The sequence below is a fragment of the Macaca mulatta genome, chromosome 5 (genome assembly GCF_049350105.2).
Source record: "Macaca mulatta isolate MMU2019108-1 chromosome 5, T2T-MMU8v2.0, whole genome shotgun sequence".
Taxonomy (NCBI): domain Eukaryota; kingdom Metazoa; phylum Chordata; class Mammalia; order Primates; family Cercopithecidae; genus Macaca; species Macaca mulatta.
Window position 1 is genome coordinate 109758909 of NC_133410.1, and position 17851 is coordinate 109776759.

Sequence of the window (17851 nt, forward strand, 5' to 3'; positions counted from 1 at the left end):
ATGACAGAGGTATAATATCCAGACCCTACAAGGAACTTAAATAAACAAGAAAAAAAAAAAAAAACCATTAAGAAGCAGGCAAATGACATGAACAAATGCTTCTCAAAAGAAGCATTCATGCAGCCAACAAACATATGAAAAAAAGCTCATCATTGATAATTAGAGAAATGCGAATCAAAACCACAATGAGATACCATCTCACGCCAGTCAGAATTGCTATTGTTAAAAAGTTAAGAAACAACAAATGCTAGTGAGATTGCAGGAAAAAAGGAATGCTTTTACACTCTTGGTAGGAGTGTAAATTAGTTCAACCATTGTGGAAGACAGTGTAGCAATTCCTTCTTTAACTCAGACCTAGAAGCAGAAACACCATTTGGCCCAGCAATCCCATTACTGGACATAAACCCAAAGGAATACAAATCATTCTATCATAAAGTTACATGCATGCATATGTTCATTGCAGCACTATTCACAATAGCAAAGATATGGAATCAACCCAAATGTCTATCAATGATAGACTGGATAAAGAAAATCTGGTATATATATACCATGGAATACTGGGTATCCATAAAAAGTAATGAGATCATGTCCTTTGCAAGGATATGGATGGAGCTGGAAGCCATTATCCTCAGCAAATGCATGCAGAAACAGAAAACCAAACACTGTATGTTCTCACTTATAAGTAGGAGCTGAGCCATAAGAACACATGGACACATGGAGCAGGGGACAACACACACTGGGGCCTATCAGTGGTAGGAGAAGTGTGCAGGGGAAGAGAGAGCATTAGGAGTAGTGAATGGATGCTGGGCTTAGTACCTAGGTGATGGGATGGTCTATGCAGCAAACCACCATGGCACATGTTTATCTATGTAACAAACCTGAACCTCTGCACATCCTGCACATATACTCTGGAACTTAAAATGAAAGTTGGGGGAAAAAAAGAATTCCCTTGTCTTCACACCCTTGCCAACATTTGTTGTCTTTTCACTTTTTGATAATATCTATCCTAATGGGTGTGAGGTAGTATCACATAGTGGTTTTGATTTATATTTCCATGATGATTAATGATGTTGACCACCTTTTCATGCACATGTTGGCAGTTTTCATGTCTTCTTCACAAAATGTCTATTCAGGGTCTTTTGCCCATTTTTTAATCTTGCTATTTGTTTTTCTACATTTGCATCTTAACTCCTTATCAGGTATATGGTTTACAATTTTTTTTTTCACAATTTGTACTGTGCTGTTTTATTTTGCTGATTACTTCCTTTGCTGTGCAGAAGCTTTGTAGTTTGATGTAGTCCCATTTATTTATTTATTTTTGATTTTGTGGCCTGAGCTTTTGGTCTGATTTCCAAAAAAAAAAAAATCTTGCTGAGGCCAACGCCCAGCAGATTTTCCTCTATGTTGTCTTCTAGGAGTTTTATAGTTTCTGCTCTTACGTTTCAGTCTTTTATCCATTTTGAGTTGATTTTTGTACATAGTTTAAGATAGAGTCCAACTTCATTCTTTTACATGTAGAAATCCAGTTTTTGCAGCACCATTTAGTGAAAAGACTGTTATATACCCACTGTGTGCAGTTAGTGTCTTTGGAATTTGTGGACAATAAATGTTTGGATTTATTTCCAGGATCTTTATTCTGTTTCACTGGTCTATGTGTCTGTTTTTATGTCAGCACCATATTGTTTTGTTTATTATAGATTTATAATATAATTTTAACTCAAGAAGTGTGATGCCTCCAACTTTGTTTTTTTCTTTTCAGAATTTTTTTGGCTATTTGGGGTCATTCATGTTTTCATATGTATTTTTGGAATTTTTTTCATTTCTGTGAAGAATGACCATGGGATTTTAACAAGGATTGTATTGAATCTATGTATTGCTCTTTGACATTTTAACAATATCAATTCTTCTGATTCATAACTACAGGGTATCTTTCCATTTATTTCTGTCTCCTTCAATTTCTTTTATCAATGTTTTCTCTTTTTCAGTATACAGATGTTTCACTTGCTTGGTTAAATTTATTCCTAAGGACAGACGGTCCTCAACTTACAAGTTTTAACTTTACCATGGGGTTTAAGACATAACCCCATTGTAAGCTGAGGAGCATCTAGACTTGTGATGGTTTGACTTAACAATTTTTCAACTTTAATATGAGTTTATCAGGGTATCGAATGAATTTTTTACATACAACATTTTCAATGTATGATGGCTTTATCAGAATGTAACCCCGTGGTAAGTCAGAAAGCATCAGTAATTTTTTATGGTACCATAAATGAAATTTTTTTTTTCAGTTAGATTGTTATTTGTGTATGAAATGCTACTGACTTTTGTATGTTAATTTTGCATTTTGCAACTTTACTGAATTCATTTATTAGTTCTAACAGTTTTTTTTCTGTGGAATCATTACATATAAGATTGTTTCATCTTCAAATGGAGTTTTTTTTCTTTTTGATTTCAATGCCTTTTATTTCTTTTTCTTGTATGATTGCTCTTGCTAGTACTTCTGGTACTCTGCTGAACAGAAGTGACAAGAGTGGGCATCCTTACCTAGTACTGTGTCTGAGTGGAAAAGCTTTTAACTTTTCCCCATTGATTATAATTGTAGCTGTGGGTTTTTCATAAATGATTTTATTATATTGAGGAACATTCCTTTTATGCCTAAACTGTTGAGAGTTTTGTTTTGTTATTTTTTTTAAATCAAGAATTGATGTTGGACTTTGTCAAATGCTTTTTCTGTGTCAAGATCATTGTGTGGTTTTTATCTTTCATTCTGTTAATGTGATATATTACATTGATTGATTTGTGTATGTGAAACTAGCCTTGCATGTCAGAAATAAATCCCACTTGGTCACAATATATAATTCTTTTGGTATGCTGTTGGGTTTAGTTTGTTATGTTGTTGGGTTTAGTTTAATCCTCAATATTTTACTAAGGATTTTTGCATCTGCATTCGTCAGAGAGATTGGTCTGCATTTTTCTTTTCTTGTAATATCTTTGTCTGACTTAGGTATCAAGGTGATGTGGTCCTTATAAAATGTGTTTGGAACTATTCATTCTACTTCTGTTTTTTACAAAGGGTTTAAGAAGTATCGGTATTCATTCTCTGAAGGTTTGCTAGAATTCAGCTTTTATAAAACTATCTGTTTCTGGACTTTTCTTTGTTGGAAAGTTTTTTATTACTTCTTTGATCTCTTTATTTGTTATTGGTCTGTTGTTCAGGCTTTCTATTTCTTCTTGAATTGATCCTGGTAGGATTTGCTTTTTGTTTTGTTTTGTTTTGTTTTATTGTGTTTTTTAAGCAATTTACTTGTTTACTCTAGATTATCCAGTCATTGACATATATTTTTTCATAGTAGTCTCTTATGATCCTTTTAATTTCTGAGGTGTTTCATATTTTCACTTCAATTTATGATTTTATTTATTAGTCTTCCCTTTTTTTCATTTAGACCAGCTAAAGGTTTATCCTTTTTTTATTTTTTCAAAGCACCAACTCTTATTTTTATTGATTCTTCCTATGATTTTTCTGTTCTCTATTTGATTTATTTCTGTTTTTATTTTCATTATTTTCTTCCTTCTGCTAATTTGGGGTTTAATTCATTCTTCTTTTGTTAGTTCCTTGAAGTGTAATGTTAGATTACTTATTTGAGATTCTTTTTGTTTTTAATGTAGGCATGTATTGCTATAAACTTTTCTCTGAACTGCTTTTGCTACATTTCATAGGTTTTGGTATGTTGTGCTTTGATTGTTTTTTGTTTCAAGATATTTTTTAATTTCTCTTTTTATTTCTTCTTTGACTCATTGGTTGTTCAGGAGTATGTACTTAATTATCGTATAATTGTGGATGTTCCAAGATTCCACTTATCATTGATTTCTAGTTTCATAGCATTATGGTCTGAAATGATACTAGGTATTATTTCAATTTTAAATTTATTAAATCTTGTTTTGTGGCTTACCATATGGCCTATTCTAGGGTATGTTCCATTTGAACTAAAGAAAAATGTGGTATATTATGCTGCTGTTAAAGTAAAGCTCTGTATATGTCTGTTAGGTCTAATGGGTGAAAAGTGCAATTCAAGTCGAGTATTTCTTTATTAATTTTCTGTCTGGTTGATCTATCTACTGTTTTAAAATTATTTTTTATTAATTTTGTGTTCCTTTTTATTTTAATAGCTTTTGGAGTATAAGTGGTTTTTTTTTGTTACATGGATGAATTATATAGTGGTGAATTCTGAGGTTTTAGTGCATCTGTCACCAGAGTAGTGTATATTATACCTAATGTGTAGTTTTGCATTCCTGGCCCCACTCCCACCTTTCCCCTTCTGAATCTCTAAAGTTTATTATATTACTCTGTATGCCTTTGCATACTCATAGCTTAGCTCCCACTTGTAAGTGAGAATATACAATGTTCGGTTTTCTATTCCTGAGTTACTTCACTTAAAATAATGGCCTCCAGCACCATCCAAATATCTGCAAAAGACATTATTTCACTCCTTTTAATGGCTGAGAAGTATTCCATGGTGTGTGTGTGTGTGTGTATGTATATATACATATGTGTATGTACACACACACACATATATATACACACACACATATATATATATATCACATCTTATTTATATATTCATTAATCAATGGGTACTTAGGTTGGTTCCATTTCTTTGCAGTTGTAAATCATATTGCTATAAATATACATGTGCAAGTGTATTTTTAATATGATGACTTCTTTTCCTTTGGGTAGACACCTAGTAGTGGGATTGCTGGATGATTTATCCATTGTTAAAAGTGGGATAATCCCAGCACTTTGGGAGGCCAAGATGGGCGGATCATGAGGTCAGGAGATCGAGACCATCCTGGCTGACACGGTGAAACCCCATCTGTACTAAAAATACAAAAAAAAAAGTAGCCAAGTGTGGTAGCAGGCACCTGTAGTCCCGGCTACTCGGGAAGCTGAGGCAGGAGAATGGTCTGAATCCAGGAGGTGGAGCTTGCAATGAGCCAAGATTGTGCCACTGCACTCCAGCCTGGGTGACAGAGTGAGACTCTGTCTCAAAAAAACAAAAAGTGGGGTATTAAAGTTCCTTGTTATTATAATATTGCTCTTTATTTCTCCCTTCATGTCCATTAATATTTGTTTTATGTATTTAGGTGCTCCAATGTTGGTTGCATATATATTTACAATTGTAATCTCTTGTTGATGCATTGACCCCTTTATCATTAAATAATGACATTCTTTGTCTCTTGTGACAGTTTTTGACTTGAAGTATAGTTCATCAGGTGTAAGTATAGCTACTCCTGCTCTCTTTATTATTTGCATGGAATATCTTCTTCCATTTCTTTACTTTCAGCCTATGTGTCCTTAAAGCTTAACTGGGTGTCTTGTAGACAGCATATAGTTGGATCTTGCTTTTTACTCATTTAATAATTCTATGTCTTTTAACCAGAGAAATTAATTTATTTGTATCCAAGGTCATTATTGATAAGAAAGGACTCATTGTTGTCATTTTGTTACTTGTTTCCTGATTATTGGTAGCTTCGTTTCTTTCTCTCTCATTATCTATCTTTGTAATTTGGTAATTTTCTGTAGTGTTAATCTTTGATTATTTTCTCTTTATCATTTGTATACCTGCTGTAGTTTCTTATGTTGTGGTTACCAAGAATCTTCCATAAAACATCTTATAATCAACTATTTTAAGCAGATAATAACTCAAATTCTGTTGAATACAAAAACTCTATACATTTACCTTTCCCCTCACAATTTGTTTTTGATGTCACAATTTTCATCTTTTAGTATTGTGTATTTATTAGCAACTTGTTATAGTTTTAGTTATTTTTGACTATTTTGACATTTAACCCTCATGCTAGAGTTACACATGATTTATACACCACTATTACAGTATTAGAGTGTTCCTGATTTTACTACATATTTAGCTCTATCAGTGAGTTTGTACTTTATAGATATGTCGTCTGTATTTATAATAGTAATTGTTCATTTTTTAAAAATTCCCACTTGAAGAACTCCTTTAAGCATTTCTTAGAAGGCAGGTCTAGTGGTGATGAATTCCTTCAGCTTTTCTTGTCTGGGAACAATTTTATTTCTCCTTTATTTTGAAGGATAGCTTTGTTGAACATAGTATATATCCTGACTTCAAGTCATCTACCCGTCTCAGCCTCTCAAAGTGTTGGGATCACAGGCATGAGCCACCACACCAAGCCCAGCTCATTACTTTAAATCGCTTTTCAGACCGTTTGTAATTTCTGCTTCTTTGAGGCCAGTGATTGGAGAACTATGGTTGCCTTGTGGTACCATGCTTCCTTGCTCTTTCATGTTTCTTGTGTCCCTGCATTGATGTCTGCATATTTAGTGATGTAGTTTCCTTTTTCAAACTCCAGTAGGGGAAGACTTTCAGTTGCATATGGGTCTGAGGCTTCCAGTTGGGCAGGGTGGCTCTGGTTACATGTAGGCACAGTGGGGTAATCAATGTGCAGCTTCTTTAGTTGTGATCAATGTCAGCAATGAATGTAGGTGCCTCAGTGGCCTAGTTTGTAGGAGCTGGTGGAAGTGATAGTGGCTGCATAGGTTGCTAGGGCAAAGTCTTAACAATTCTCCTGTTCTTGTCTTTCCCACAGTGGGGAGTCTTAGCTGAAGAGAACCATTTTTGTGTTTGGTCTGATATGGCCCACAGGCAACCATAGCAGGACTGGGAGCCAGGGCATAGGTGATCAGAGTAGCTGTGGATATAGGTCATGGGCTCAGGGTCTTGTGAGACTACTGTAGCACCTTGGACTTGAGGCACAGTTTCACTTTCCAAGATACAAATGAATGCAGTTTCCCCAGTAAGGCAGGGTCTGTTCCTCTGAGGCACACCTCAGCAGCCTAGGCCCAGAGTGCTGAAATATAGTTGAGGTTGTGACCCTAGTGGACATGGCACCCCACTGGTACAGCATGATAGAAAAAGGAGTTTTTAGAAGCTTGGGTCCAGAGAGCAAAGAATAGCTGTAATTTGGGACCAGGAGTCAACAGAGGTCAGCAAAAATGTAGACACTTGGTGATGAGGTACTACGTAGTGGTGACTCTGGACCCTGGAATGGTGGGACATATCACTACCCCAGGCTCTATGAGGCCAGGTACAGCAGCAGCAATGACGCAGAAATGGCAAGACACTGCTGTATCTTGGACCTTGGTGGGAGGGGTGCAGCACAGCTCCAGTTCCCCAAGAGGCAGCGTGTCTCAGCAGTTCATACTGTAGGGGTGTAGTGCAGTTTTGGGTGGGCAGGGCATGTTGCTGTTCAGCCTGGAGGGCAGGGTGCCACAGCTCAAGCCAGGCACTAATTCTTTGAGATGTGTTGTGCCACATCTGTTTGGCCCCAGAAATCATGGTCATACGTGTCAGTGGAGCCTCTGGATCCCTGTGGGGTAGGGTACTGCATCAGCTATGGCACTGGGGTGTGCAATTGTTCTTGTGTGTCAAAAGCTCTGAGCCCCTGTGGGTAGTATGCTGTCTTATCTGTGGAGCCAGGGCTGAGAGTTGACTGCTCTAGTGTGCCAGAAGTCTGTGATCCCAGATGGTGGTGGTGGGGTATGCTGCCTCATCTATGGCATTGAGGGGCATGACTGCTCTGGTGTGCAGAAGACTTGAGGTCCCTGAGGGTTGGAGTGCCATTTCAGTTCAGCCCTGAGAGGAGGGTGCACAGTAATTGGAATGTAGGGAGTGGAGTAGCTCCATGGAACTTGGCCCTGGGGGTAGAACATAGTAGCAGCTTGGCTGGAGGATGTTATGCTATAATGTGGGCTTGTTGCAGTAGTAACAAAACATCAGGGATGAAGGGATGCAATGCATACTCAGGCTTGGAGCAGGATGCACTTTTTCTCAAGATTGTACAGGGCAGTAGCAGCATGAGCCATGAGGCAAGAGGTAGGGGCTGAGAAGAGGAGGGAGGGGCACAGCATCAGCTCCTTCTCTAGGGATAGCTCAGTATGTAGACTCTGGGGCGCTCCTTCAGCAGGCCTCAAACCCTATAAGGACTGCCGAAGTCTTTAGTGCAAAGACTGCGTGTGTGCATGGCGATGATGGTGGTTGTTGGGGTCCTCTTGCTTACCTTTTTCCTGCAGAAAGGGGTCTCTTCTGGTTTTGAGTTGATCCCAACTAGGGAAATGGGATGGCAGAGGCAAGGTGTTTCCTCCTCTTTCCCTATGTGGCCATCCTGTGTTTCAGTGGTCCACAGGATTTCTGCTGCTGTTCTCCAGAGCTTTCCTTTAGTTATTTTGATCAAAATGTAGTTGCTTGTTCATTATTTTTAGTTTTTTGTGGGAAGTGGGAAGAGCACTAGAAGCTTTTAGTTGGCCATCTTGCTGATGTCACCAACATGGATCTATTTTTGTTTTATAATGTTAAAATATTATATCTATGTATAATTGGTTGTAATTTACATTTTATATAGAATCCTTACTTATTTTATCCCCCATAAAGGTTCTACATAAAATCATCATCAATTTCTAGACTCTTAATAACAGTTTTTGAAGTTGTTGTAAAAATGTAACTTTTCAAGGAACTTAAAACTAGCTGCATAATGTTAAAGAAAATATCAAATGTGAGAACTGTATGTGATACATTCAAAGACTGAATACATATTTGCTTATATTTATAGAAAGAAAACAGGACTAGTAATTCTATGGGCTACAATTTTATGTCAACTTCTACCTAAAACAGAAATATGAATTATTTTAAATAATATGCCTGTCTTTAATCCTATGGATGAATATTCCACAAATTTGGTATTTTAACATCTTTGATGCCAAATACATAAAACTAAAGAAGTCTTTAATCTGAAAAAAATAAAACAAAGCACAGAAGTATAAAGAATGCCCTGTTAATAAATGTGTTAATTCATCTTTTGGGGGATGGTGTTTCTGATTTAGTCTTTGGCTGAAATACATATTTGAAGTTTGAATGAAAAAAATGAGACTCAATTTTCAAGTGGTTTATAGAACCACTCTCATTTCTTTCTAATCCACTATTCAAATAAATTGTTTGTCTATTATTTGGCTTAGGAAAATTAGTTTACATAACTCGAAAAATAAAAATAGCCTAAATGAGCTTTTTATTCCACTAAAATCAATTAAACTTATAGCTGGCACTTTGTAAATAAAATTTCTTTAAACAAAATGAAGGATCCTTCAGTCTCTCCTTAAAGAGAACTGACAATTTGGCTGCTTCCCAATTCATCTCTGACTTCTCCTTGATAATCAATCTATGAAGCAGAGGGGAAAGAAAATCTCTTCCCAGAACTGCATCAGTCTTCTCTCACTGGAAGCATTGTTTTTGTTTTGTTTTGCTTTTTTTCCTCTACAGCCTGCCAATTTTTAGCCTATGAAGATGGAAGTAATAAAAAGTATGGTGATTAGTGAATAAAAAATATGGTGTTTAGTGGAGTTAAGGGAATTAATAATATAAAAATAACTTAATAATGAGATATATGATACAGAAGAAGATAATTATTAAAAGTTAAAAGCATAATAATTTGATTCAAATTCCTCGAACACAAGAGGTAGAAGTTAGACTAAGGTGATTACTTAGAATATTTGCTGTGAAAATAAAGCACTCATAATTTTTAATGTCACTCATAATTCTTTTTATTTTTGTAATTTTTAAAAAGTTATATGAACCTATAGGTTTATTTCACATTTTTAGTTTATTTTCATTTTTAAACTTTAATTTTATTCTCAGGGATACATGTGCAGGTTTGCTATATAGGTAAACTCGTGTCATGGGGGGTTGTTGTACCAATTGTTTTATCATCCAGCTATTAAGCCTAGTACGCAATAGTTATTCTTAACGCTCCTCTCCCTCTTCCTACTCTTCACCCTCAGGTAGACTCCAGTTTCTCTTGTTTCCTTCTTTGTGCTCATGAATTCTCATCATTTAGCTCCCACTTATAAGTGAGAATATGCGGAATTTGGTTTTCTGTTCCTGTGTTAGTTTTCATTTAGTTTCCATATACCAAAGATAACCAGCATTGAAAGCTTATGAGATTTGTCATTTGTATGAGTACCAGGTAGGATGTAGAAAGATAAAAATCCCTCAGATAACTATGATTTCAAAACAAGAAGACTCAACATTGCCATCTTCCCGTGCCCAACAATTTTCAATTCCTGTTGCTCCATTATCAGAAACACATTCAGTCTAAAACTAAGGGTGGCAAATACGAGCACTAACTGGAATGATAACATTTTAGACTGTTAACTGTAGTTTCTAACATCATCTTTTTCAATACTACAACCAGATTTTATTAGAAAGTAAGAGAAGACATTTTGTACTTCTGGGAGAGGGCACACTGACAACAGAAACAGATCAAGAACAGTGAGTTCGGGGGCAGAGGACAGAGGACAGAGGACAGAGGGCAATTTCACACGCTTTATACATTTGCTAGAGCTGGCTCCACTCACCTTAGTCACAGAACACTCAGAAATGTCTTTATAAGTTATCCTGGTCTGCATTTTTTTAAACTCAAGTTTTTCTAAACATTTTATTTGTGATGTAATGTTTTCCCTTGTGCTATTTCTCCCTGCCCCCAAACTGATTGTTGTAACTTGTTTTATTTTTGAAATTTTACCCATGAAAATACTAAGAGAGAGAGAAAAGAGAACTTACCTGGTATTTTTGTTGTTTTAATTGAACTCTGAGTCTCAGCTTTAGAGGGAAAAAAAGAAAAAAAATACAATTAAATGTTGTATATCAGATCTATTCTCACAATTGTTTCAGGTGGTAAATGAGTATGAATTTTGGCTCATTTCTGATTCACTGTTTTCAAATCATAAAATCATGATTCTTCGTGATTACAGGAAACTTCCTAGAAGGTTTTTAAGAAAAAGTGGTTCAACCAACTTTTTCTTTAAGGGCCAAACATTTTAGGTGTTGCGGGCCATAAATATCTGTCATAATTATTCAACTCTGCCTTTTGATGTGAAAGCAGCCATACACAATATTTAAAGAATGGGAATAACTGTGTGCCAATAAAACTTTATTTTGAAAAAGTCAGGTATTCAACTTTGCCTGTGGGCCATAGTTTGCTGAGTCTTGCTTTATAGGATCTGGTATAACCTCACACCTTGAATATCCTGAGATAACATAGAAAACAAAAATCCTTCACTAAGTGCTTAATGAATGGGGCTGCCATGTGTCGTAATCCTACTAAGTCATGGTGCATCTCATGACCTGGGGAATATGCAGCAAAGTTCAGACAGATACTTTTAAAATGTAAGGAATTATTTTATGATATAGTCTAGGAAAGGTTTCTGCAAGGAAAGTCACTTGAAAGAATTATAATCAAAGATCACTTCAACACCTTTGAGTCCATGGAGCATTTTCAAGATTTGGCACATGAAAAATACAGAAAATAATTTTGGAACAAATAAAAGCCCAATAATGACATTTTTAAAAGTCCACTTGCTTCCTTTGTATATTCACTTGACTCTCTATATCAGTCCCTTACATTTAACATGCCCAAAACAGAATTCTTGACTGTTATCTTGAAATCTGTCTCTTCCCTTGCTTTCTTGGATCAGTACGTGGTGCTATTTGTTTTCCAGTCGCACAAAACAAAACGTTAGAAGCCTTTCTTGAGTCACCTATGTTTCTCACCCTTATCAGCTCTAGTTTCAAAATGTATTCCAAATTCAAACAAGTCTCACTACCTTTTCTGCTACTGTCCACCCAGCACCTATATCTCTCCCCTGAGTACCTGCAATAGCTGCTTAGGAAAATCTTTTTAAATTTAAACTTCACTGCTCCAATGGCTCCTATTACTCCTCAACTCATCTCCAACCATTCAGGCCCTGTTTCACTGTATTCCAACTCGTGGCTTTGCTGTGGCAGATTTAAGGCACAAGGCCCTTTCTGCTTTGAGGTTTTCTTTCTTTTCTTTCTCTCTTTCTTTCTCTCTCTTTCTCTCTCTCTTTCTTCCTTTCTTCCTTCCTTCCTTCCTTCCTTCCTTCCTTCCTTCCTTCCTTCCTTCCTTCCTTCCTTCCTTCCTCTCTTGCTTTCTGACTCTGCTCAGAAGTCGCTGTTCAGAGAAGTCTCCCCAACCACCTAAATTGTTTCCCCAGACCTTTTCACATCATTCCATCTCATTGCTTCATTCATTCAACAGTACTTTTATTACTACCACATTTTACTTTTGTCTTTAAAAAATTATTACTTTCTGTCAGGAAGTAACTCCATGGGGGCAGACTTCTTATCTTGTTCAGAGAAGTGATTCCAGTGCTTACCAGTAGAAACATATGGATATAATGAATGACAGTAGAAAATAATAATGTAAAAAAAAAATCTACCTAGCTGATTTCAATTTTTAAAGAAAAATGAATACTTTATTTAAAATTTCCTAGTTGGATAATTATAGTTACTATTTGCAAGCGACTTTTATGATCAGTTTCATATTATTAGTTGATACCTCTAAAGGAAGTATTATATTTCCATTTTGCAGATCTGTAAACATTAGCTGAGAGCAGTAAAATTACTTTCTTAAGGAAAGAACCAGGTATATAGGCCAGGTCTGTTAACTCTAGTTTTCATCTTCTTTCAGTAAAATAAACAGCTTTTCCTTCCACTAAACTGTTCCAAATGGAAGCTTGACAGACTTCATTGAGAAGACAAAACCTTCTGATTATCCTTTCTTTGAATATTTTTAGCCTTCAAAAATGTGTAATAATTCTAGAGGAACATAATAAAAGAAATATAACTATACATTAAGATGTAGCTGAATCTTAATAAAACATATCAATTCAAAACCCTTCAATTGAACAGTGTAAGAGGTTTGGACATTTATATATATTAATGAATACATTGATATTTTGAGGACAAAATTCTGTAAGTCTCAAATATTTAATCAAGTATAGAATATTCCTTTTTTTCCCTGAAATCAAGAAGATATTTTAAAAATGATAAAGTGTTTCCATATAAATACAACTTTCAAATTTGGACTCAGTTCTGTGGATACAAAAGCTTGGTAAAGATGAGTGCTATGGAATATAGTTAAAGTTGTGAGAATTAATGAGTGAAGACATTTTCAATTATTCCTGTTTATTATTTATAACTTTCATAAAACACGTGTTTTGAGAAAATGCCAAGCTTTGATCTATAAAGAATCTCAGGAAAGTCAAATACAAATTAGCAGTGTGCTTAGTTAACCATTATCAAACTGAGATGTTTAGTAAGGACCCAAAATTTAGTCAAGGTGGTTGGCAATCTGTTTGTTGAGTTTGATTTTTGAATATGAAATTGAAGTCTTATGAAATGCAAATGAATTTTGAAATGCTAATCACATTAATCCAAAGTTACACTTTGCTCAAGCATTTAGTTTTTAAATCAGAAATCTTGAACAGCAATACAACAAATAACTTTGTTAAATATTCTTATCTCACAAAGGATATTGCAGAATATTTCTAACTAACAAACTTACACAGAGAACATGATAATATCATTAACAGGTACAAGAGAAAGAATATATACATCTATTCTGATATATAATTCTCTACTGATTTGCTGTTGAATAATTTATTATAACCAATTCAAATTCTTTTCATCCTTTCTCCATATGGCATTGACTGAGTCATTAGACACGAGATTACTTCTCATCTGGCTAAACCATGACTTGTGACTAAGACTTTATCATCCTGAGGAGTCCTCTTGTATCTGCCTACTTGAAATGACATAAACTAATTAAAGAGCATATGAGAAATGTTATAATTAAGTCCAAAAGTAAGTTTCATAGACAAAATGTGCAATTCACAAAATAATACTGAAGCTGGGTGGGTAATTAGATAAACTAATGTTTTCTAGATTGTTGTGTGAGAGATTCTATAAGGTAGTACCAGAAAGCAGCATTAAATAAGATTGAAACATTTAATGAGAAAGTTGTTTCCTTTTCGGCTTTCTTGCAGTTTACTTGGTTATTTGAATGAGAAAATTCTAAAATTTTAATTGGATGCACATATATCATTAATATCTAACATTTGCTTATAATAGTTTCTTTTATTAAAGAGCAAGCACGTCTCAAGCTGAGCCTCAAGCAAAGAACAAACTCTAGCTAGAATTTTATTTTTTTATTTACATAGTAGTGATTTTTACAGCTATTGTTTATTTATGCCAAGCAAAACTGGTTTTTCATTTATGGTAGTTTATTTTTCAAACAAATTTAAGAATAAGAAGTGCATTGATTTAAAGAAAAACATTAACAAATAATAACACAGATGATATACATCTCTAGCAACACTCATGAAGTTGTGGGAAATATCAAGGTAAAGTCTAGTAGAGGTCCTTGATAAATATGAATGTGTAGAATTTGAATCAGCAATTAGAGGAAGGAGGAGGAAAATAGGAATTAAAAATATACAAATGAAGGGGCAAATAAAAAATATACACATTCAAGAATAAATCAGGCATAGTGGGCAAGAGGACAATCCTGGTTAGAATTGCAGGTTTATATTTATACTTTCAGTCAGTATCTTGTCTTATATTTATTGAACACCTACTTTTCAAGTGCATGATGCACCTAATTAGAGGCTAGTTGTTTTCTAAATCCTTAGATTTAGATACTTTATGTACAATAGTTGTCATGAGAACAAGTGTGGTATAGTGAAAGATTTATAGGGTTTGGGGCAAGAAAAACAGGGTTTTAATCTTTTAAATTTAATCTTGGCCAAGTCACTTAGTGTTTCTGAACTTGTTTCCTTGTTTGTGAAATTGGTATCATATATACTTACTTTGCCTGGCTTTTAGGAGAATTACTATGGCTAAAAAATGAACTAAAATGTATTGTGTTTGTTTGTGTGTGTTTATTTCTTTATATGATTTATCTCCCTTAATCTTCACAAAGATCCTGTGAAAGTATAATCTTATTTTAATTACTTTACAGATGAAGAAACTGAGGCACCGAGAAGTTAAGTAGTGGATTAAAGACCACAGCACAAATAAATAGTTGTGCTGCTTTTTGAACGCAAACAATCTGACATCGTAATCACTATCCATAACCAATAAACTAACTTACTGTTGGCATGATTGAGGTGCCAAATTTTTATTTTATGAAGGGTGTGATGCCTTGAAGAACAAAGACCTGGTGTTGGCCACTCTCATGTTCAGCTAGTAGCTTATCTAAAATGCCTACTTGGTTATTATAAAATTATCTTTGCTTTTTGTATAAAAATAAACTCCATATTAAACTAAGATAAATTATGCAAAAGGAAATATATTTGATAACCTATCTATTGTATATAAATGATATCAATTCCTACTTAACAGCATGCTGGTTGATTGTAAATGTTATTAAGAGAAGCCAGATTATCTTTTCAGTTTTCAAATCTCTAATATTGTATTCACTGTGGTAGAAGAAACTCTCGCTTGGCAAACCCTTAAAGGTGTTTCTTCTATCGAAGTATTTGCTTTAGTAGAGTTCCATATTGGAGTTCTGCACATCCCAACATATCATCTATCTATAATCTTATTCTGCATTCTTGCCTCAGCCAAGTTACAATTCAGTAAAGGGAAAAAGAGCAATAGCCTCTCCTTCCCTGCCGATCCCTTACAATGTGCAAGATATTTCCTTTGAAATCTGGTTGTAGATACCAGAATGACTAAGTTACCAGCAAGAAATACATATGTATTGTTTTCTTCCCTCCGTCTCGTCTTCTTTCCTTTCTCTTCTACCCTCAGAAACCAAGAGAATATGCACAGGAATTTTTTTGTTTGTTTGTTTTAAAAAAGGGTTAATGAGAACATCATGTTTTTAAGTCATTAGCAAAAAATAAAAAATAAAAATAAAATTAAAAAAATAGAGAGCTCAGGAAGAGTAAAAGATTTGCAGTTTTACAAGGAAGTTTTACCCTCAATCCCTCCACAGTTTATCTACTGAAGAGTGTGGACCTTGGTTATTGACAATTGATACTTCTTTCGAATCACCCTTCAGTGCCTACCAATGTAGTTTTGCGTATAGTCAATGATAAATGCATGGATTATGAAACCTAAGTATAGTGAGGGCTAATGCAAGGACCTGTTCTGTGGTGAGTTAAATGGTGACTCCCTGACCTCCTACTACCAAAAGATAGGTGGACCTGGAACCTATGATCTTATTTTTTTTAGCAAGAAAATAAAACTAATATAGATCATCAAGATACTGTGAGATTTCTACTCTAAGTAATCTAAACACAGAAGCCACTATCCTCTTTTGCTAAGCATACAATTTCTTTTTCTGCAGAATGTGTTTCGGGTGAGCATATCGGATAACTGTCACCAACGATGTCAAAGTATAGATCTTTCTATAAATACTAATTAAACATTTGGTGTCTTGTACTTTCTTTAAGAAAGTCAAGGTTCAAATAACCCTCTTTATCCCTGATAAAGCTCCTTCCCATGAAACCTTCTTTGTCTGATATTATTGTAGTCCCTTCAACTTTCTTTTAATTAGTTTTACCAAAGTATACCTTCTCCTGTCTTTTGTTTTTAATCAATTTATATTTAAAGTGAGTTTTCTGAATACTCTACATATTTGGGAAGAGGTTATGCTTTTTATCCAGTTTAACAATCTTATTTTTATAAATAAAATGTTTAAGCCATTTTATTTTATGTGATAAATTATAATTGATTTTAAGTACACACTGTAAAAATTTTCCATCTGTTCTCTGTTTCTTTTTTCTTATTTATTGCCTTCTTTTGGATTGAGTCTTTTTTAAAGATTTTATTTATCTCCATTATTGATTTTACAACAGTATATTTATAACCTTTCTCTCATTTTGGCATTTGTGCCATTGTTATGCAGTTTGTTTCTACATATGTCTTAAACCTTCCATACATTTTTGTTATCTTATCTTTAAACAATAAATTGTCTTTTGAAGAGACTAAAAATGAGATAAAATTCTTTTATAGTTGCTCACATATTTACCATTTCAAATGCTCTTCATGCCTTTATTTAGATTGAAATTTCCATCTGGTACCATATTTTTCTGTTCCTGAATGTCTTTATTGATATGAATTTCGCAGCTTTTGTGTGTCTGAAAAATATTTACAGAATTCTAGGGTGAAAAGTTTTTTTTTTTTTTTGCTTCCAATACTAAAAATGTTGTTTCACTGTTTTCTGGCAGGCATCGTTCCTGATAAGACTCTGCTGTAATTTTTATCATTGTTCTTTTCTATTTAATGTGTCATTTTTTTCAACAGCTTCTTTCAAGATTTTCTCTTTATCTCTGGTTTTCCTTGATTTGATTATGATGTGTTTTGTTGTAGTTTTCTTCCTGTTTCTTCAATTTGGGGCTCATTAAGTTACCTGAATCTATGGGTTTATAATTTTATACACTTGGATTATCTTTCCTTTTGTTCTTTGTTCTTTTCTTTTTTTTTCTTGAGACAGGGTTTCACTCTGCCACCCAGGCTGGAGTGCGGTCGCATGGTCATGGCTTACTGAATTCTCGATCTCCCTGGCTCAATTAATCCTCCTGCATCAGCTTCTCAAGTAGCTGGGAATACAGATGCCTGCCATTACGCCTGTCTAATTTTTGTATTTTTTGTAGAGACAGGGTTTCACCATGTTGCCCAGGCTGGTCTCAAACTCCTAGGCTCAAGTGATTTGCCCGCCTTGGACTCTCAAGTGTTGGAACTACTTTAGGGTGGGTGAGCCACCATACCTGGCCCTTCTTCAAATATCTTTTCTGTCCATCATTCTCACATCTTCTTCTGGAATTATATGTATCTTAGGCCCCTGGGTTGTCCCACACCTCACTGATGTTTTATTCTTATTTTTCTGGTCTTTCTTCTCTCCAATTTATCTAGTTTCTATTGCTATGCATTCCTGTTGAAAAACTCAAAATATT

At 34.7% G+C, this 17851-nt stretch overlaps 1 protein-coding gene across 2 annotated transcripts in view; it reads right to left on the reverse strand.

Annotated features, from left to right (window-relative positions):
• Nucleotides 1–17851, reverse strand: part of EMCN (endomucin) — a 117482-nt gene that overhangs the window by 38757 nt on the left and 60874 nt on the right. For both annotated transcript variants that reach the window (XM_078002689.1, XM_001108331.5), the window contains exon 5: nucleotides 10647–10685. In XM_078002689.1, coding sequence (XP_077858815.1) covers nucleotides 10647–10685 — 39 coding nt within the window. The remainder of the gene's footprint in view (nucleotides 1–10646; nucleotides 10686–17851) is intronic.